This window comes from Phyllobates terribilis, unplaced genomic scaffold (assembly GCF_046119375.1).
Source record: "Phyllobates terribilis strain yellow unplaced genomic scaffold, ASM4611937v1 Scaffold_12__6_contigs__length_324123572, whole genome shotgun sequence".
Classification (NCBI taxonomy): Eukaryota; Metazoa; Chordata; class Amphibia; order Anura; family Dendrobatidae; genus Phyllobates; species Phyllobates terribilis.
In genome coordinates this window covers 88,289,741-88,313,279 of record NW_027362772.1, presented here as the reverse complement: position 1 = coordinate 88,313,279, position 23,539 = coordinate 88,289,741, and the positions used below count along the sequence as shown (strand labels likewise).

The following is a 23,539-nucleotide window of genomic DNA, read 5'->3' as shown; positions in this document are numbered from 1 at the left end:
TGGAACACTTAAAAAAAAACCTTTACAACTTCGCCAGGTTTTTTCGCCCCTTTTTTGCGGCCTGTATAGACTTGGGGAAAGCCTAGCTCCTATCGATCTCCCTTTTCTCGGCACACATACTAATCCATTTTCCAGGATTTTCTTTAAGTCCCGATCTTGGAATAATACAGGGACATATCTGTGTATAATATTTTATATTTCCTGAGATTGGCGGCTATATGGGGAGCTGAAGATGGGTTTTTTTTGTCCATATTGTTTGGTTTTTTGTTATTGGTTTCTGGCTGTTATTAACCCCATCATCTCTGTTATTTAAATGAGAGTTTCTTGCAAGAACTTTTTTTTTAATGCTGAATCAATATGTTTCTTCTTATCCCCCCTTTCCATTAATCTAGATGTTGCTTGTTCATTGAATAGTGTGATATCAGAGCTACTCCTATAAATCCTATATTATTCCCCATAGGGGTTCACAGTATGGGCGGGGGGGGCAGCTGTCTGCTCTAAGTGTACTGTTCACACTGACAGGTTTTCTATGGTTGCGATATTTAACCCTTTGTTGTTTTACATCCCCCCCCATGAGATACAAATCCAAAAAAGCTGATTTTATCCTGTGGTTCAGTAGAAGTAAACTTTAGATTTCCATCATTAGCATTGATATAAGATAGAAAGTATGGGACATTCTCCACTTCTCCTGCCCATATTAACAAATCATCGTCCAAATATCGAACATATAGTTCAATGTCATTTTTGAAAAGGATTTGTATCTGTAAAGATAGTACTTTCTAACCCACCATGATACAAAAAGTGCGGCTAAGGATGGGGAGAAACATGAGCCCATTGGGCAACCTTTGATCGGGAAATAATATTCTTCATTGAACATAAAAAAAGTTCTACTCCAGAAGATCTTCAATGCTCCGGATAATCATTTCCTTCGTTTCGTCCGTAGAGCCGCTGGATTTTTGTAGATGGTGGAACACAGCAGTTAATGGCAGATTATGTGGAATAGATGAGAACACATTTACCGCATCACAAGACAGAAATGTAGAATTTTTTTCAGACCATTTTACATTTTTCATATAATCAGTCACTGATGACGTGTCTTATATAACCCGGTGTTCTGGGAATTAATGGCTGTAGAGAAAAATCTACCCACCGACTTAAATTTTCGTTCAAAGAAGAAATACTCGATATGATGGGGCGCAAAGGTGGAGGAAATTCTAGTTTGTGGGTTTTAGGGAGCCCATGAAAAATTGGTGTCATCGGATTATCAGGTATTATATTATAACTCATTTTTTCAGTAAACTCCCCCATTTTATCTCCATCTTCAACCAATTTACTCAAGATTTTCCTGCATGATTCTGTAGGGTTAAATTGTATCCTTTTATACGTCTCATTATCATCCAGGATATCATAAACACATTTTTCATAGAGTTTCTTATCCATAAGAAGAATGCAGCCTGCTTTGTCGCATTTCTTAATCACCAGGTCCTCTCTCTTTTGGATATGTTGGTGATTGCTTTTTTCTCATCTATGGTTAGATTATTTTTTTATTATTTCATACACTCTGTTTAATTATTTGAGAACGTTCTATCAAATCTCTTTCAATTAAAGACTGAAAAGTAGAAATTCATTCAACCTTAGAATCTTTTGGATAGAAAGATGGATTGAAAATACGAAAATCCTTTGTATCCACATTTATTAGATCGACTTCACCTGATTCACCTTGTAAATCCTCCAAAGTCACACCTTGTTCATCAAACGTCAATTGTGTCAGGGTTTCACAATTATCCTCCTCCTTATACAATTCCCCAGGGACATTGAGACCATTATAAAAATGCTTTTTTACTGTCAATAATCTGGCTAGCTTATTTATATCTAGAATCGTTTGGAATAGATCAAAATCCTGATTCGGAGCAAAATTAGTCCCTTTACTTAAGATACTGATCTCATGTTCAGAGAGAATTGTAGGGGTAAGCACGATAACGCTGGACCACGGCTTGTCTACTTTCTCTGGCCCCTCGTATTGAAACTTGGGGGATCTGGATTTCCTCCTCCTCCTCCTCTTCGGTCGCTTCTCCTGTCGCTTTTTGAAGCAGGATTACCACAATCTCCTCCTGTTCCATCTTCTGAGCTCTCTGCATAAATATCTGAAAAACCTTCCTCAGATGAAAAAGTTATATTTCTGGATGGAGTTTTCAATACGAGGGGCCAGAGAAAGTAGACAAGCCGTGGTCCAGCGTTATCGTGCTTACCCCTACAATTCTCTCTGAACATGAGATCAGTATCTTAAGTAAAGGGACTAATTTTGCTCCGAATCAGGATTTTGATCTATTCCAAACGATTCTAGATATAAATAAGCTAGCCAGATTATTGACAGTAAAAAAGCATTTTTATAATGGTCTCAATGTCCCTGGGGAATTGTATAAGGAGGAGGATAATTGTGAAACCCTGACACAATTGACGTTTGATGAACAAGGTGTGACTTTGGAGGATTTACAAGGTGAATCAGGTGAAGTCGATCTAATAAATGTGGATACAAAGGATTTTCGTATTTTCAATCCATCTTTCTATCCAAAAGATTCTAAGGTTGAATGAATTTCTACTTTTCAGTCTTTAATTGAAAGAGATTTGATAGAATGTTCTCAAATAATTAAACAGAGTGTATGAAATAATAAAAAAATAATCTAACTATAGATGAGAAAAAAGCAATCACCAACATATCCAAAAGAGAGAGGACCTGGTGATTAAGAAATGCGACAAAGCAGGCTGCATTCTTCTTATGGATAAGAAACTCTATGAAAAATGTGTTTATGATATCCTGGATGATAATGAGACGTATAAAAGGATACAATTTAACCCTACAGAATCATGCAGGAAAATCTTGAGTAAATTGGTTGAAGATGGAGTTAAAATGGGGGAGTTTACTGAAAAAATGAGTTATAATATAATACCTGATAATCCGATGACACCAATTTTTCATGGGCTCCCTAAAACCCACAAACTAGAATTTCCTCCACCCTTGCGCCCCATCATATCGAGTATTTCTTCTTTGAACGAAAATTTAAGTCGGTGGGTAGATTTTTCTCTACAGCCATTAATTCCCAGAACACCGGGTTATATAAGACACGTCATCAGTGACTGATTATATGGAAAATGTAAAATGGTCTGAAAAAAATTCTACATTTCTGTCTTGTGATGCGGTCAATGTGTTCTCATCTATTCCACATAATCTGCCATTAACTGCTGTGTTCCACCATCTACAAAAATCCAGCGGCTCTACGGACGAAACGAAGGAAATGATTATCCGGAGCATTGAAGATCTTCTGGAGTAGAACTTTTTTTATGTTCAATGAAGAATATTATTTCCCGATCAAAGGTTGCCCAATGGGCTCATGTTTCTCCCCATCCTTAGCCGCACTTTTTGTATCATGGTGGGTTAGAAAGTACTATCTTTACAGACACAAATCCTTTTCAAAAATGACATTGAACTATATGTTCGATATTTGGACGATGATTTGTTAATATGGGCAGGAGAAGTGGAGAATGTCCCATACTTTCTATCTTATATCAATGCTAATGATGGAAATCTAAAGTTTACTTCTACTGAACCGCAGGATAAAATCAGCTTTTTTGGATTTGTATCTCATGGGGGGGGATGTAAAACAACAAAGGGTTAAATATCGCAACTATAGAAAACCTGTCAGTGTGAACAGTACACTTAGAGCAGACAGCTGCCCCCCCGCCCATACTGTGAACCCCTATGGGGAATAATATAGGATTTATAGGAATAGCTCTGATATCACACTATTCAATGAACAAGCAACATCTAGATTAATGGAAAGGGGGGATAAGAAGAAACCTATTGATTCAGCATTAAAAAAAAAGTTCTTGCAAGAAACTCTCATTTAAATAACAGAGATGATGGGGTTAATAACAGCCAGAAACCAATAACAAAAAACCAAACAATATGGACAAAAAAAAACCATCTTCAGCTCCCCATATAGCCGCCAATCTCAGGAAATATAAAATATTATACACAGATGTGTCCCTGTATTATTCCAAGATCGGGACTTAAAGAAAATCCTGGAAAATGGATTAGTATGTGTGCCGAGAAAAGGGAGATCGATAGGAGCTAGGCTTTCCCCAAGTCTATACAGGCCGCAAAAAAGGGATGAAAAAACCTGGCGAAGTTGTAAAGGTTTTTTTTTAAGTGTTCCAGATGTACGATGTGTCAGTATACACTGCAAAGGCAGAAAACTGATGCAGCCAATGGTATAAAAAGATTTATGAATTGCAAAAAAAAAACTAACTATGTTGTGTGTTGTATATTTTGCAAAGAATGTAAAATTAAAATACATTGGCTGCACGATACGCAAAGAAAAGGATGGAGAACATGTCCCCAACATCAAGAACAAGAACGCCTCCTATCCAGGGGCATGCGAGCATTCTGCAGAGAGACGTGAAGGGGAATGAAATCATTTTTCATTTTATGGGTTAGAAAAAGTGGATATTCCTATTAGAGGAAAAAACTCCTCCTACCAGAATTATCAAACTGGATACAAAATACCCCAATGGCATGAACCATAGGAATGATACCTTTATCTATATTACATCTCACAGAATTCAATGTCTAGGGGGGTTTTTGTGGGTTTTTTTCTCTGGCTTTCTTGGGTTTAGCCTTGTGATTATGCTGATTATTCTCAAGTGTGATTGATTGCTGACATATGTGTTTATTGATCAGCGGTCGGTCACCATTTGTTTTTATACCATGTATCATAAGGAATCTGTATCTCGGTGAATAAGGGCTTCTGCCAGAAACGCGTCGAGATGTATCCCCAACCTGTCTGATCTTTTAATCTTTTTTTTCAATAAATTGAGGATTTTAATTATTCTTGGGACTCACCATAACTAATTTTCTTATGTGAAGCCTTTAAGTCACGGCTGTTGGTTGGAGACCCACGGCATTGCAAAACGGACTGAGTTATACTAATAGGACACGGTGAGGCTGCCTTTTTTGGTTATTAAAATACATAATCAGTTACATAAAATAAACAGGATAAAAGAAGAAAAACTTACACTATACGATCGCCGTGACGACTCAATATAGGTGGAGGAGGGGCTCCCCGGTTAGACTATGCTGTTATTGAACAGGACCCGTTGCTTATAATTCTTATTCCCCCCCCCGGCAATGAGTGCTCCTGTAAGGTCCATGGGTTCTCTTATACCTAAGGGGAGATCTGGCCACACGCCCCTTGTGGTGACATCATGTCGGCCGGTCTCCAGCCTGTACATTTTTATTATAAACGCTAACTTCTGCAATAACTCATTGCCCGTTGATCGCAGAAGCTTGCAAACTACGCCATTTTTTCCCTTATGATTTTATCTTTATTTAGAGACCACACATCACATAGCTGCAGTCTGCTATTCTGGTCTTTTTGCGCTACAGCTCCCTGATTTTGCTTACAGCCCTGGAAAACTACCTATACATTCCTGGGCTGATTTGCTCACTAAACATATAGGTCCCGTTACTGTCGGACCTATGGAACTGACAATATTTCATATCGGAGTCGATCTGGCTATGGCTGGTGGCCGGGAATTGTTTGTGAGTGCCTTTGAACTTAATGAACCATTTCCTCTTTCCTCTAAACTCTGGCCTGGGAGAAGGTGGCAATCTATCACAGGTCTGTGTTGAGAGGAAATATATATGCATTTTAGTTAGCTTGTACTGGTCTTGGCTGGCATTTGTTTGCATAAGGCCTCCCTCATGACTGTGCTAATTGGGGCTTTTGTGCTGAGCATAAGGGGAATAAAGGAGGGGGGTGAACATCTATGTCAGGCAAATATGGACGAACATTTTCCTGACATTAATATTTCCCTGACACTCCCCTTCTCCTGTGACTGTGTTAACCCTTTTAGTTGCTGGATGCTTCTGGAGCACAACACTTCCTGTCTCCTGTGCTTGTGTTACTTCTAATAGTTGCTGGATACTTTTAAAGCAACAGCACTACTTCTACAAGTCACACTCTGCAACAGCACTACTTCTGCATGTCGCACTCTGCAACAGCACTACTTCTGCATGTCACACTCTGCAACAGCACTACTTCTGCAAGTCACACTCTGCAACAGCACTACTTCTGCATGTCACACTCTGCAACAGCACTACTTCTGCATGTCACACTCTGCAACAGCACTACTTCTGCAAGTCACACTCTGCAACAGCACTACTTCTGCATGTCACACTCTGCAACAGCACTACTTCTGCATGTCACACTCTGCAACAGCACTACTTCTGCATGTCACACTCTGCAACAGCACTACTTCTGCATGTCACACTCTGCAACAGCACTACTTCTGCATGTCACACTCTACAACAGCACTACTTCTGCAAGTCACACTCTGCAACAGCACTACTTCTGCATGTCACACTCTGCAACAGCACTACTTCTGCAAGTCACACTCTGCAACAGCACTACTTCTGCAAGTCACACTCTGCAACAGCACTACTTCTGCATGTCACACTCTGCAACAGCACTACTTCTGCAAGTCACACTCTGCAACAGCACTACTTCTGCATGTCACACTCTGCAACAGCACTACTTCTGCAAGTCACACTCTGCAACAGCACTACTTCTGCATGTCACACTCTGCAACAGCACTACTTCTGCATGTCACACTCTGCAACAGCACTACTTCTGCAAGTCACACTCTGCAACAGCACTACTTCTGCATGTCACACTCTGCAACAACACTACTTCTGCAAGTCACACTCTGCAACAGCACTACTTCTGCATGTCACACTCTGCAACAGCACTACTTCTGCAAGTCACACTCTGCAACAGCACTACTTCTGCAAGTCACACTCTGCAACAGCACTACTTCTGCATGTCACACTCTGCAACAGCACTACTTCTGCAAGTCACACTCTGCAACAGCACTACTTCTGCATGTCACACTCTGCAACAGCACTACTTCTGCATGTCACACTCTGCAACAGCACTACTTCTGCAAGTCACACTCTGCAACAGCACTACTTCTGCATGTCACACTCTGCAACAGCACTACTTCTGCATGTCACACTCTGCAACAGCACTACTTCTGCATGTCACACTCTGCAACAGCACTACTTCTGCATGTCACACTCTGCAACAGCACTACTTCTGCATGTCACACTCTGCAACAGCACTACTTCTGCATGTCACACTCTACAACAGCACTACTTCTGCAAGTCACACTCTGCAACAGCACTACTTCTGCATGTCACACTCTGCAACAGCACTACTTCTGCAAGTCACACTCTGCAACAGCACTACTTCTGCAAGTCACACTCTGCAACAGCACTACTTCTGCATGTCACACTCTGCAACAGCACTACTTCTGCAAGTCACACTCTGCAACAGCACTACTTCTGCATGTCACACTCTGCAACAGCACTACTTCTGCATGTCACACTCTGCAACAGCACTACTTCTGCAAGTCACACTCTGCAACAACACTACTTCTGCAAGTCACACTCTGCAACAGCACTACTTCTGCATGTCACACTCTGCAACAGCACTACTTCTGCAAGTCACACTCTGCAACAGCACTACTTCTGCAAGTCACACTCTGCAACAGCACTACTTCTGCATGTCACACTCTGCAACAGCACTACTTCTGCAAGTCACACTCTGCAACAACACTACTTCTGCAAGTCACACTCTGCAACAGCACTACTTCTGCATGTCACACTCTGCAACAGCACTACTTCTGCAAGTCACACTCTGCAACAGCACTACTTCTGCAAGTCACACTCTGCAACAGCACTACTTCTGCAAGTCACACTCTGCAACAGCACTACTTCTGCAAGTCACACTCTGCAACAACACTACTTCTGCAAGTCACACTCTGCAACAGCACTACTTCTGCAAGTCACACTCTGCAACAGCACTACTTCTGCAAGTCACACTCTGCAACAGCACTACTTCTGCATGTCACACTCTGCAACAGCACTACTTCTGCATGTCACACTCTGCAACAGCACTACTTCTGCAAGTCACACTCTGCAACAGCACTACTTCTGCAAGTCACACTCTGCAACAACACTACTTCTGCAAGTCACACTCTGCAACAGCACTACTTCTGCATGTCACACTCTGCAACAGCACTACTTCTGCAAGTCACACTCTGCAACAGCACTACTTCTGCATGTCACACTCTGCAACAGCACTACTTCTGCAAGTCACACTCTGCAACAACACTACTTCTGCAAGTCACACTCTGCAACAGCACTACTTCTGCATGTCACACTCTGCAACAGCACTACTTCTGCAAGTCACACTCTGCAACAGCACTACTTCTGCAAGTCACACTCTGCAACAGCACTACTTCTGCATGTCACACTCTGCAACAGCACTACTTCTGCAAGTCACACTCTGCAACAACACTACTTCTGCAAGTCACACTCTGCAACAGCACTACTTCTGCATGTCACACTCTGCAACAGCACTACTTCTGCAAGTCACACTCTGCAACAGCACTACTTCTGCATGTCACACTCTGCAACAACACTACTTCTGCAAGTCACACTCTGCAACAGCACTACTTCTGCATGTCACACTCTGCAACAGCACTACTTCTGCAAGTCACACTCTGCAACAGCACTACTTCTGCAAGTCACACTCTGCAACAGCACTACTTCTGCATGTCACACTCTGCAACAGCACTACTTCTGCATGTCACACTCTGCAACAGCACTACTTCTGCAAGTCACACTCTGCAACAGCACTACTTCTGCATGTCACACTCTGCAACAGCACTACTTCTGCAAGTCACACTCTGCAACAACACTACTTCTGCAAGTCACACTCTGCAACAGCACTACTTCTGCATGTCACACTCTGCAACAGCACTACTTCTGCAAGTCACACTCTGCAACAGCACTACTTCTGCATGTCACACTCTGCAACAACACTACTTCTGCAAGTCACACTCTGCAACAGCACTACTTCTGCATGTCACACTCTGCAACAGCACTACTTCTGCAAGTCACACTCTGCAACAGCACTACTTCTGCAAGTCACACTCTGCAACAGCACTACTTCTGCATGTCACACTCTGCAACAGCACTACTTCTGCAAGTCACACTCTGCAACAGCACTACTTCTGCATGTCACACTCTGCAACAGCACTACTTCTGCAAGTCACACTCTGCAACAGCACTACTTCTGCAAGTCACACTCTGCAACAGCACTACTTCTGCAAGTCACACTCTGCAACAGCACTACTTCTGCAAGTCACACTCTGCAACAGCACTACTTCTGCATGTCACACAAAGACACATTTCAGTTTTCACATTTCCAACCTGGCCCAACATCGTGCTCCTACTGATACCCCAATGCTGAGTCGCTGCTGCTATATGTGTCCTATTACTGCACCTACGGTGTGGCACAAAAACAGCTCCTCTTACTGCCCCCCACATAATAATGCCACACTGTGCTCCCCACATAATAATGTCACCACTGTGCCCCCCACATAATAATGTCACCACTGTGCCCCCCACAAAATAATGTCACCACTGTGCCCCCCACATAATAATGCCACACTGTGCCCCCCACATAATAATGTCACCACTGTGCCCCCACATAATAATGCCACCACTGTGCCCCCCACATAATAATGCCACCACTGTGCCCCCACATAATAATGCCACCACTGTGCCCCCCACATAATAATGCCACCACTGTGCCCCCCACATAATAATGCCACTACTGTGCCCCCCACATAATATTGCCACATAGAGACGCCACAGTACTTGTCCCTCATAGACTTACACTGATTAGTGCCCTCCAACTCCATGGAACAAACTGCAGGAGACGGAGCGGAGGAAAGCGCCAGAAGGCGAGTATCAGCCGGGGCCACTGCGGCGCTTCTTCACATATGGGACCCAGCGTGCAGGAGCCAATCAGCCCAGCAAACTGCAGGGCCGCTGGAAGCTCCTCAGGTCAGAGACTGCCTGCACCGTGCACGGACTAACGCTGCAACTGGTCACTGTGCTGCCCGTGTGCAGAGTCATATAGGGGAGCAGCCAATCTGCAGCCTCTCCCTGACAGCTCGGAGGGCCCTGCGCTGCCTCTTCCCAGAAGTGGCCCTAGCTCTGGGTGGGCCCCCTCATGTGACGGGGCCCGGGGCAACGGCCCCTCTGCCCCCCTGGTAGCTGCGCTAATGGACTCTCGCCATGGCTATGTGCCCTGCAGCGCGCGCTGCACGTGGCTCGTTTCCGTCATGGCGGCCGCACGCCTTCCTCTTTCGGCCTCTTTCTTAGAGACGTTTTTTTTTCTAATAATTTTCCAGAAATTTCGGATCTCGTCCTGCAGAGCTGTGGGTCTGTTACAGTGTGTCGGTGCGCTCAGGCCTGCAGCACAGCGTGTGCATGAACCGCCATGCTTTTATCGCCAGTCTGATAGCGAGACAACGTGTATTATCAGATGTAAGGACTCTGCGGACAACCTGCAGTCACAGCATGGACCGCCGCTCGCCGGATGTGAAGGGGACGAGTCGCTCGGTGTTTGCCAGTTTGTTCTTCTCGGTGGGGGGCACTCTCTACTGGTCCGGATCCCCCTCTGCCAGTCTACCACCCCTCTGCCGGTCCGGCGCCCCCTCTGCCGGTCCGAATCCCCCACTGCCGGTCCGGCGCCCCCTCTGCTGGTCTGGCGCCCCCTCTGCCGGTCTGGCGCCCCTTCTTCTGGTCTGAAGCCCCCACTGCCGGTCCACCACCCCTACTGCCAGTCCGGCGCTCCACTGCCGTTCTGAAGCCTCCACTGCCGGTCTGAAGCCCCCTCTGCCGGTCCACCACTCCCACTCCCGTTCCACCCCCCCCCCACTGCCGGTCCGCCGCCCCCTTTGCTGATCCAGCGCTCCACTGCCGTTCCGAAGCCACTTCTGTCTCTCTGGCGACCCCACTGCCGGTCTGGCGCCCCCTCTTCCAGTCTGAATCCCCCTCTGCCGGTCCACCACCCCACTGCCGGTCCATCCCCCCCACTGCCGGTCCATCCCCTTAGCCGGTCCGGTGCCCCCTTTGCCGGTCCATCGCCCCACTGCCGGTCCGAATCCCCCTCTGCTGGTCCACCACCCCACTGCCGGTCTGAAGCCCCCTCTGCTGGTCCACCACCCCACTGCCGGTCTGAAGCCCCCACTGCCGGTCCGAATCCCCCTCTGCTGGTCCACCACCCCACTGCCGGTCTGCAGCCCCCACTGCCAGTCCGAATCCCCCTCCGCTGGTCCACCACCCCACTTCCGGTCTGAAGCCCCCACTCCCGGTCCGAATCCCCCTCTGCTGGTCCACCACCCCACTGCCGGTCTGAATCCCCCTCCGTTGGTCCACCACCCCACTGCCAGTCCGAATCACCCACTGCCGGTCTGAAGCCCCCACTGCCGGTCTGAAGCCCTGTCTGCTGGTCCATCACTCCCTCTGCCGGTCCAAAGCCCCCACTGCCGATCTGGTGCCCCTACTATCAGTCTGACGCCCCCTCTTCCGGTCTGAAGCCCCCTCTGCTAGTCCACCACCCCCGCTGCCGGTCTGAAGCCTCCACTGCCAGTCTGGCTCCCCCTCTTCCAGTCTGAATCCCCCACTGCTGGTCCACCACCCCACTGCCGGTCCAGCACTCCCTCTGCCGGTCCGAAGCCCTCACTGCCGGTCTAGTGCCCCCACTGCCGGTCTGAAGCCCTGTCTGCTGGTCCACCACCCCATTGCCGATCCAGCACTCCCTCTGCCTGTCCAAAGCCCCCACTGCCGATCTGGTGCCCCTACTATCAGTCTGACGCCCCCTCTGCTAGTCCACCACCCCCGCTGCCGGTCTGAAGCCTCCACTGCCAGTCTGGCTCCCCCTCTTCCAGTCTGAATCCCCCACTGCTGGTCCACCACCCCACTGCCGGTCCAGCACTCCCTCTGCCGGTCCGAAGCCCTCACTGCCGGTCTAGTGCCTCCACTGCCGGTCTGAAGCCCTGTCTGCCGGTCCACCACCCCACTGCCGATCCAGCACTCCCTCTGCTGGTCCAAAGCCCCCACTGCCGATCAGGTGCCCCTACTATCAGTCTGACGCCCCCTCTTCCGGTCTGAAGCCCCCTCTGCTAGTCCACCACCCAAGCTGCCGGTCTGAAGCCCCCACTGCCGGTCTGGCTCCCCCTCTTCCAGTCTGAAGCCCCCTCTGCTAGTCCACCATCCCCACTGCCGGTCCGGCGCCCCCTTTGCCGATCCAGCGCTCCACTGCTGTTCTGAAGCCCCCTCTGCGGCCCCGCTGCCCCCACCATATACATATAGTAACTGCACTGTGTCCTGTGTTCTCTGCAGTCAGTATGGTGGACTTCTGCGGTCAGACCGTCGGGGGAGATGGGATGATTGTCCGTTCACACAGTGACTCCCGGAAGTATTACTTTGTGGCTACGGGCACCGACTGTCACGTGACCATGCAAGCGGCCGCCCTGAAAGACAAGGTCCAGTTCCAGTTCCGCTTCTTCCTGGTGTACAGCCTCCTGCGGATGTCCAATGTTCAGACGTCTGGAGCGGGGGTGAATGGCAGTGCCCGCGCTTCACCCTCCCAGGACGCCCCACGGCCCCCAGGAGCCCACAGTGACCCCTGTAATGCCGGCTCCTACGTCCAGTTCTACGATGGCCGAGACCTCCATGCAGAGCCGTTGGGCTTCCCACTTTGTGGCAAAACGCTCCCGAGGCCCGTCCTGTCCACAGGGGCCCACCTGACCCTGCGCCTGGTGACTCGCGGGCAGCAGCCCAGAGTGGACTTTGTAGGGGACTTCACCTCCTTTCGAGTGGGTGAGTGCAGGGGGATTTCTTACAAATGTCCGGATTGTTATTGACCCCACACGACGGCGTTCACACCACTAACCTTCTGATGTTTTCCAGGCTTCAACACCTCGGAGTGTCGGTCGGAGCCGTACTTCTCCTGCCACAATGGTAAATGTGTCCCATCCAGCCTGGTGTGCGACCCCCAGGACATCGATAACTGTGGAGATGGCAGCGATCAGGCCAGCGGCCCCCCGGCCAACTGCGTCTCCACGGACAGAAGAAGCGGTGGCCCAGGTGAGCCAGAGTCTGAGGAGGAAGGACGGGGGGTCCCTCATGTCTATCCTCTGACTTGCCGAGGTCTGAGGAGGAAGGTCGGGGGGTCCCTCATGTCTCTGCTCTGACTTGCTGGGGTCTGAGGAGGAAGGTCAGGGGGTCCCTCATGTCTCTGCTCTGACCTGCTGAGGTCTGAGGAGGAAGGTCGAGGGGTCCCTCATGTCTCTGCTCTGATCAGCCGGGGTCTAAGGAGGAAGGACAGGTGGCCCCTCATGTCTCTGCTCTGACCTGCCAGAGTCTGAGGAGGAAAGACGGGGGTCCCTCATGTATCTGCTCTGACCAGCCGGGGTCTGTGGAGGAAGAACGGGGGTCCCTCATGACTTCTCTGACCTGCTGTGGTCTGAGGAGGAAGGACGGGGATCCTTCATGTCTCTGTTCTGACCTGCCAGGGTCTGAGGAGGAAAGATGGGAGTCCCTCATGTCTTCTCTGACCTGCTGTGGACTGAGGAAGAAGGTCAGGGGGGTCCCTCATGTCTCTGCTCTGACCTACCGGGGTCTAAGGAGGAAGGTCGGGGGGGGGGGTCCCTCATGTCTCTGCTCTGACCTACCGGGGTCTAAGGAGGAAGGTCGGGGTTGTCCCTCATGTCTCTGCTCTGACCTCCCGGGGTCTGAGGAGAAAGGTCGGGGGGCATTTATGTCGGCGCTGAACACCTCAGAGAAAGAAGCCAGAAGTTTCACCCCCCCCCGTTAACAGTTCAGACCCCCACTGTTCATCATGTGTATGATTGGCAGGTACCATCGGCACCAGGACTCCGGCTGAAGCCATAACCCCCCGCACGGCTACTGCACCAGATCTGCAGGTGCCGGTGGGAAATCTCACCTGTGGGAATGAAGCCAACCAGAAGCCGCTTGTTCCAGACGTTGTCCGACCTCACGGCTCCAGCTTAGGTACCTGACACTTACTGAGGGTCCACAGAATCGTGGGCATGCGTGGACACCCAGCCGTCCCCATCAGTCAGAAGGGACATGGATCGGGCATGTTGCATTTTATCATGTCTGACCCCCTGAGACATTATGGAGGGTCTATTAGCAGAAGATGATGCCTGCTCCCTTGTGTGTGAAGCCGAGCAGTCACCAGCCGCAGGTGGCAGTAACCAGGGGTTTTCTGGTGCTTGTGGTGTGCGGCCCCCTACTAACACAGTATGGGAGTCAATAGTGGGCTGCACCAAACACTAAAAGAACTGTCACCCCCCAAACACTACAGGCATCCCCGGGGCTACAAGAACCGTCATATCCCAAACACTACAGGCGACCCCGGGGGCTACAAGAATCGTCATATCCCAAACACTACAGGCATCCGCGGGGGCTACAAGAACCGTCATATCCCAAACACTACAGGCGAACCCGGGGGCTACAAGAACCGTCATATCCCAAACACTACAGTCATCCCCGGGGCTACAAGAACCGTCATATCCCAAACACTACAGGCGACCACGAGGCTACAAGAACCGTCATATCCCAAACACTACAGGTATCCCCGGGGGCTACAAGAACCGTCATATCCCAAACACTACAGGCATCCCCGGGGGTTACAAGAACCGTCATATCCCAAACACTACAGGCGACCCCGGGGGCTACAAGAACTGTCATATCCCAAACACTACAGGAATCCCCGGGGCTACAAGAACCGTCATATCCCAAACACTACAGGCGGCCCCGGGGGCTACAAGAACCGTCATATCCCAAACACTACAGGCATCCCCGGGGGCTACAAGAACCGTCATATCCCAAACACTACAGGCATCCCCGGGGCTACAAGAACCGTCATATCCCAAACACTACAGGCATCCCCGTGGGCTACAAGAACCGTCATATCCCAAACACTACAGGCGACCCCGGGGGCTATAAGAACCGTCATATCCCAAACACTACAGGCATCCCTGGGGGCTACAAGAACCGTCATATCCCAAACACTACAGGCATCCCCGGGGGCTACAAGAACCGTCATATCCCAACACTACAGGCATCCCCGGGGCTACAAGAACCGTCATATCCCAAAAACTACAGGCATCCCTGGGGCTACAAGAACCGTCATATCCCAAACACTACAGGCATCCCCGGGGCTACAAGAACCGTCATATCCCAAACACTACAGGCATCCCCGGGGCTACAAGAACCGTCATATCCCAAACACTACAGGCATCCCCGGGAGCTACAAGAACGATCATATCCCAAACACTATAGGCATCCCTGGGGCTTCAAGAACCGTCATATCCCAAACACTACAGGCATCCCCGGGGCTACAAGAACCGTCATATCCCAAACACTACAGGCGGCCCCGGGGGCTACAAGAACCGTCATATCCCAAACACTACAGGCGACCCCGGAGGTTACAAGAACAGTCACACGCCAAATAGTACAGGCGACCCCAGGGCTACAAGAACCATCACACCCCAAACATTACAGGCGTCCTCAGGAGTTACAAGAACCGTCACACCCCAAACATTACAGGCATCCTTGTTGGCTACAAGAACCCTCACACCAGAAACCCTATAGGCATCCCTCGGGGCTACAAGAACAGTCATACCCCAAATACTACAGGCATCATTGGGGGCTACAAGAACAGTCAGACCCCCAATACTACAGGCATCACCGGGGGCTACAAGAACAGTCAGAGCCCCAATACTACAGGCGTCCACGGGGGCTACAAGAACCATCACACCTCAAACACTACAGGCGACCCCGGGGACTACAAGAACCGTCATATCCCAAACACTACAGGCGACCCCGGGGGCTACATGAACCGTCATATCCCAAACACTACAGTCATCCCCGGGGGCTACAAGAACCGTCATATCCCAAACACTACAGGCGACCCCGGGGGCTACAAGAACCGTCATATCCCAAACACTACAGGCGACCACGGGGGCTACATGAACCGTCATATCCCAAACACTACAGGCATCCCCGGGGGCTATAAGAACCGTCATATCCCAAACACTACAGGCATCCCCGGGGCTACAAGAACCGTCATATCCCAAACACTACAGGCGGCCCCGGGGGCTACATGAACCGTCATATCCCAAACACTACAGGCATCCCCGGGGGCTACAAGAATCGTCATATCCCAAACACTACAGGCGACCCCGGGGGCTACATGAACCGTCATATCCCAAACACTACAGGCATCACCGGGGGCTACATGAACCGTCATATCCCAAACACTACAGGCGACCCCGGGGGCTACAAGAACCGTCATATCCCAAACACTACAGGCGACCCCGGGGGCTACAAGAACCGTCATATCCCAAACACTACAGGCATCCCCGGGGGCTACAAGAACCGTCATATCCCAAACACTACAGGCGACCCCGGGGGCTACATGAACCGTCATATCCCAAACACTACAGGCATCCCCAGAGGCTACAAGAACCGTCATATCCCAAACACTACAGGCGACCCCGGGGGCTATAAGAACCGTCATATCCCAAACACTACAGGCGACCCCGGGGGCTATAAGAACCGTCATATCCCAAACACTACAGGCATCCCCGGGGGCTACAAGAACCGTCATATCCCAACACTACAGGCATCCCCGGGGCTACAAGAACCGTCATATCCCAAACACTACAGGCGACCCCGGGGCTACAAGAACCGTCATATCCCAAACACTACAAGCATCCCCGGGGGCTACATGAACCGTCATATCCCAAACACTACAGGCGACCCCGGGGGCTACAAGAACCATCATATCCCAAACACTACAGGCATCCCTTGGGCTTCAAGAACCGTCATATCCCAAACACTACAGGCGGCCCCGGGGGCTACAAGAACCATCATATCCCAAACACTACAGGCAACCCGGAGGTTACAAGAACAGTCACACGCCAAATAGTACAGACGACCCCAGGGCTACAAGAACCATCACACCCCAAGCATTACAGGCGGCCCCGGGGGCTACAAGAACCCTCACACCAGAAACCCTATAAGCATCCCTCGGGGCTACAAGAACAGTCATACCCCAAATACTACAGGCATCATTGGGGGCTACAAGAACAGCCAGACCCCCAATACTACAGGCATCACCGGGGGCTACAAGAACAGTCAGAGCCCCAATACTACAGGCATCCCCGGGGGCTACAAGAATCGTCATATCCCAAACACTACAGGCATCCCCGAGGGCTACAAGAATCGTCATATCCCAAACACTACAGGCGACCCCGGGGGCTACAAGAATCGTCATATCCCAAACACTACAGGCGACCCTGGGGGCTACAAGAATCGTCATATCCCAAACACTACAGGCGGCCCCGGGGGCTACATGAACCGTCATATCCCAAACACTACAGGCATCCCCGGGGGCTACAAGAATCGTCATATCCCAAACACTACAGGCGACCCCGGGGGCTACATGAACCGTCATATCCCAAACACTACAGGCATCACCGGGGGCTACATGAACCGTCATATCCCAAACACTACAGGCGACCCCGGGGGCTACAAGAACCGTCATATCCCAAACACTACAGGCGACCCCGGGGGCTACAAGAACCGTCATATCCCAAACACTACAGGCATCCCCGGGGGCTACAAGAACCGTCATATCCCAAACACTACAGGCGACCCCGGGGGCTACATGAACCGTCATATCCCAAACACTACAGGCATCCCCAGGGGCTACAAGAACCGTCATATCCCAAACACTACAGGCGACCCCGGGGGCTATAAGAACCGTCATATCCCAAACACTACAGGCGACCCCGGGGGCTATAAGAACCGTCATATCCCAAACACTACAGGCATCCCCGGGGGCTACAAGAACCGTCATATCCCAACACTACAGGCATCCCCGGGGCTACAAGAACCGTCATATCCCAAACACTACAGGCGACCCCGGGGCTACAAGAACCGTCATATCCCAAACACTACAAGCATCCCCGGGGGCTACATGAACCGTCATATCCCAAACACTACAGGCGACCCCGGGGGCTACAAGAACCATCATATCCCAAACACTACAGGCATCCCTTGGGCTTCAAGAACCGTCATATCCCAAACACTACAGGCGGCCCCGGGGGCTACAAGAACCATCATATCCCAAACACTACAGGCAACCCGGAGGTTACAAGAACAGTCACACGCCAAATAGTACAGACGACCCCAGGGCTACAAGAACCATCACACTCCAAGCATTACAGGCGGCCCCGGGGGCTACAAGAACCCTCACACCAGAAACCCTATAAGCATCCCTCGGGGCTACAAGAACAGTCATACCCCAAATACTACAGGCATCATTGGGGGCTACAAGAACAGCCAGACCCCCAATACTACAGGCATCACCGGGGGCTACAAGAACAGTCAGAGCCCCAATACTACAGGCATCCCCGGGGGCTACAAGAATCGTCATATCCCAAACACTACAGGCATCCCCGAGGGCTACAAGAATCGTCATATCCCAAACACTACAGGCGACCCCGGGGGCTACAAGAATCGTCATATCCCAAACACTACAGGCGACCCCGGGGGCTACAAGAATCGTCATATCCCAAACACTACAGGCATCCCCGGGGGCTACAAGAATAGTCATATCCCAAACACTACAGGTGACCCCGGGGGCTACATGAACCGTCATATCCCAAACACTACAGGCGACCCCGGGGGCTACATGAACCGTCATATCCCAAACACTACAGGCGACCCCGGGGGCTACAAGAACCATCACACCCCAAACACTACAGGCGACCCCGGGGACTACAAGAACCGTCATATCCCAAACACTACAGGCGACCACGGGGGCTACATGAACCGTCATATCCCAAACACTACAGGCATCCCCGGGGGCTACAAGAACCGTCATATCCCAAACACTACAGGCGACCCCGGGGGCTACAAGAACCGTCATATCCCAAACACTACAGGTGACCCCGGGGGCTACATGAACCGTCATATCCCAAACACTACAGGCATCCCCAGGGGCTACAAGAACAGTCATATCCCAAACACTACAGGCGACCCCGGGTCTACAAGAACCGTCATATCCCAAACACTACAGGCGACCCCGGGTCTACAAGAACCGTCATATCCCAAACACTACAGGCGGCCCCGGGGGCTACAAGAACCGCCATATCCCAAACACTACAGGCATCCCCGTGGGCTACATGAACCGTCATATCCCAAACACTACAGGCGACCCCGGGGGCTACAAGAACAGTCATATCCCAAACACTACAGGCGACCCCGGGGGCTACAAGAACCGTCATATCCCAAACACTACAGGCATCCCCGGGGGCTACAAGAACCGTCATATCCCAAACACTACAGGCATCCCCGTGGGCTACATGAACCGTCATATCCCAAACACTACAGGCGACCCCGGGGGCTACAAGAACCGTCATATCCCAAACACTACAGGCGACCCTGGGGCTACTAAGAACCGTCATATCCCAAACACTACAGGCGACCCCGGAGGCTACATGAACCGTCATATCCCAAACACTACAGGCGACCCCGGGGGCTCTAAGAACCGTCATATCCCAAACACTACAGGCATCCCCGGGGGCTACAAGAACCGTCATATCCCAAACACTACACTACAGGCATCCCCGGGGGCTACAAGAACCGTCATATCCCAACACTACAGGCATCCCCGGGGCTACAAGAACCGTCATATCCCAAACACTACAGGCGACCCCGGGGCTACAAGAACCGTCATATCCCAAACACTACAGGCATCCCTGGGGCTACAAGAACCGTCATATCCCAAACACTACAGGCATCCCTGGGGCTACAAGAACCGTCATATCCCAAACACTACAGGCGGCCCCGGGGGCTACATGAACCGTCATATCCCAAACACTACAGGCATCCCTGGGGCTTCAAGAACCGTCATATCCCAAACACTACAGGTGGCCCCGGGGGCTACAAGAACCATCATATCCCAAACACTACAGGCGACCCCGGAGGTTACAAGAACCATCACACCCCACACATTACAGGCGGCCCCAGGGGCTACAAGAACCCTCACACCAGAAACCCTATATGCATCCCTCGGGGCTACAAGAACAGTCATACCCCAAATACTACAGGCATCATTGGGGGCTACAAGAACAGCCAGACCCCCAATACTACAGGCATCACCGGGGGCTACAAGAACAGTCAGAGCCCCAATACTACAGGCATCCCCGGGGGCTACAAGAATCGTCATATCCCAAACACTACAGGCATCCCCGGGGGCTACAAGAACAGTCATATCCCAAACACTACAGGTGACCCCGGGGGCTACATGAACCGTCATATCCCAAACACTACAGGCGACCCCGGGGGCTACATGAACTGTCATATCCCAAACACTACAGGCGACCCCGGGGGCTACAAGAACCATCACACCCCAAACACTACAGGCGACCCCGGGGACTACAAGAACCGTCATATCCCAAACACTACAGGCGACCCCGGGGGCTACATGAACCGTCATATCCCAAACACTACAGGCATCCCCGGGGGCTACAAGAACCGTCATATCCCAAACACTACAGGCATCCCCGGGGGCTACAAGAACCGTCATATCCCAAACACTACAGGCATCCCTGGGGCTTTAAGAACCGTCATATCCCAAACACTACAGGCGGCCTCGGGGGCTACAAGAACCGTCATATCCCAAACACTACAGGCGACCCCGGGGGCTACAAGAACCGTCATATCCCAAACACTACAGGCGACCCCGGAGGTTACAAGAACAGTCACACGCCAAATAGTACAGGCGACCCCAGGGCTACAAGAACCATCACACCCCAAACATTACAGGCGTCCTCAGGAGTTACAAGAACCATCACACCCCAAACATTACAGGCGTCCTCAGGAGTTACAAGAACCGTCACACCCCAAACATTACAGGCATCCCTGTTGGCTACAAGAACCCTCACACCAGAAACCCTATAGGCATCCCTCGGGGCTACACGAACAGTCATACCCCAAATACTATAGGCATCATTGGGGGCTACAAGAACAGTCAGACCCCCAATACTACAGGCATCACCGGGGGCTACAAGAACAGTCAGAGCCCCAATACTACAGGCGTCCATGGGGGCTACAAGAACCATCACACCCCAAACACTACAGGCGTCCTCGGGGGCTACAAAAACTGTCATACACCAAACACTACAGACGTCCCTGAGCGCTACAAGAACCTTCGCTCCCTAAATACTATTGGCGGCCCCGAGAACTACAAGAAACGTTACACCCCAAATACTACAGGCATCCCTGGGGGCTACAAGAACCTTTGCACCTTAAATACTTCAGGCTTCCCCGAGCGCTACAAGAACCTCTGCACCCCAAATACTACAGGTGTCCCTGGGGGGCTACAAGAACCATAACACCTCAAACACTACAGGCGTCCCCGGGGGCTACAAGAACAGTCACACCCCAAACACTACAGGCGACCCCGGGGGCTACAAGAACCGTCATATCCCAAACACTACAGGCGACCCCGGGGGCTACAAGAACCGTCATATCCCAAACACTACAGGCGACCCCAGTGGCTACATGAACCATCATATCCCAAACACTACAGGCGACCCCGGGGGCTACAAGAACAGTCATATCCCAAACACTACAGGCATCCCCGGGGGCTACAAGAACCGTCATATCCCAAACACTACAGGCGGCCCCAGGGGCTACAAGAACCGTCATATCCCAAACACTACAGGCATCCCCGGGGGCTACAAGAACCGTCATATCCCAAACACTACAGGCGACCCCGGGGGCTACAAGAACAGTCATATCCCAAACACTACAGGCATCCCCGGGGGCTACAAGAACCGTCATATCCCAAACACTACAGGCGGCCCCAGGGGCTACAAGAACCGTCATATCCCAAACACTACAGGCATCCCCGGGGGCTACAAGAACCGTCATATCCCAAACACTACAGGCGACCCCGGGGCTACAAGAACCGTCATATCCCAAACACTACAGGCGACCCCGGGGGCTACAAGAACAGTCATATCCCAAACACTACAGGCGACCCCGGGGGCTACAAGAACCGTCATATCTCAAACACTACAGGCGACCCCGGGTGCTACAAGAACCGGCATATCCCAAACACTACAGGCTTCCCCAAGCGCTACTAGAACCTTCGGACCCCAAACACTACAGGCGACCCCAAGCGCTACAAGAACCTTCGGACCCCAAACACTACAGGCGATCCACACCCGATCACCTGTTGGTTTGATGCAGAGTTTCTCTTAGCTCTTGTGTGACCGTGTGTTTTAGTTTGGGGGCCCCCTATAATCTGACCTCATGTCTCCTGCTCCCGAGATGTCATCCATTGTGTCATGCCAGGCAGGTGGATGATACCAGGTGTAGGGCCCCCCTCTATGTTGGCCGCTCCACCATTGCTGTGCGTTGCTTTGTGGGGGGGGGTGATTGTGGTCACTCATGTCCATATGTGTCTTGCAGGTCGGAGATCCTACGCCTCCTTCCTCTACCTGTACGTCATCCTGGGCTTCGTGGTTGGCGTCGCTCTCTTGTTCTGGTGTTGCTGGTCTCCGGGTTGGTTCATCTGGAGAGTCGGTGTCTGCAGATTCATCCCCTGCTGCAACTCGCTCTGCGCCTCCTGTCACCTCTGCACCCGCAGCTGCGTCTTACAAGACAAGGCGCGACCCACTAAAGTCTCCCCTCAGGACACAGCCCCTATGGCGCCTGTGTGATCCTCACCTCTGGGGACACTGCAGGTCGGGGGTCAGTGAGGTCACTGACCTACAAGAAGAATGGCTAGTGAGTGCCGAGACTCGTGGACTCCATCGCTCTACCCTATAGCATGGACGCTCTTATTGCAGAAGGTACCCCAGAAGATCATGCTGCACCCTATATCATGGACGCTCTCACTGCAGGCCGTACCCCAGAAGATCACGCTACACCCTATATCATGGACGCTCTCACTGCAGGCCGTACCCCAGAAGATCACGCTACACCCTATATCATGGACGCTCTCGCTGCAGGCCGTACCCCAGAAGATCACGCTGCACCCTATATCATGGACGCTCTCGCTGCAGGCCGTACCCCAGAAGATCACGCTGCACCCTATATCATGGACGCTCTCGCTGCAGGCCGTACCCCAGAAGATCACGCTGCACCCTATATCATGGACGCTCTCACTGCAGGCCGTACCCCAGAAGATCACGCTGCACCCTATATCATGGACGCTCTCACTGCAGGCCGTACCCCAGAAGATCACGCTGCACCCTATATCAAGGACGCTCTCGCTGCAGGCCGTACCCCAGAAGATCACGCTGCACCCTATATCAAGGACGCTCTCGCTGCAGGCCGTACCCCAGAAGATCACACTGCACCCTATATCATGGACACTCTCCCTGCACCCTTTATCATGTACGCTCTCGCCCGCTGTGCCCCGGACACTCTCCCTGCACCCTTCATCATGTACGCTCTCGCCCACCGTGCCCTGTATCCACTCTCTGTAATTACACTCTTTGA

General features: G+C 51.1%; 1 protein-coding gene across 1 annotated transcript in view; it reads left to right on the top strand.

Moving 5' to 3' along the window:
• The window catches only part of LDLRAD2 (low density lipoprotein receptor class A domain containing 2), a 43,050-nt gene extending 19,511 nt beyond the window's left edge, over window positions 1–23,539 (top strand). The window contains exons 2-5 of the mRNA XM_073657749.1: window positions 12,323–12,802; window positions 12,893–13,069; window positions 13,841–13,996; window positions 22,505–23,539. Of these exons, the coding sequence (XP_073513850.1) occupies window positions 12,323–12,802; window positions 12,893–13,069; window positions 13,841–13,996; window positions 22,505–22,755 (1,064 nt within the window). The 3' untranslated portion in view covers window positions 22,756–23,539. The remainder of the gene's footprint in view (window positions 1–12,322; window positions 12,803–12,892; window positions 13,070–13,840; window positions 13,997–22,504) is intronic.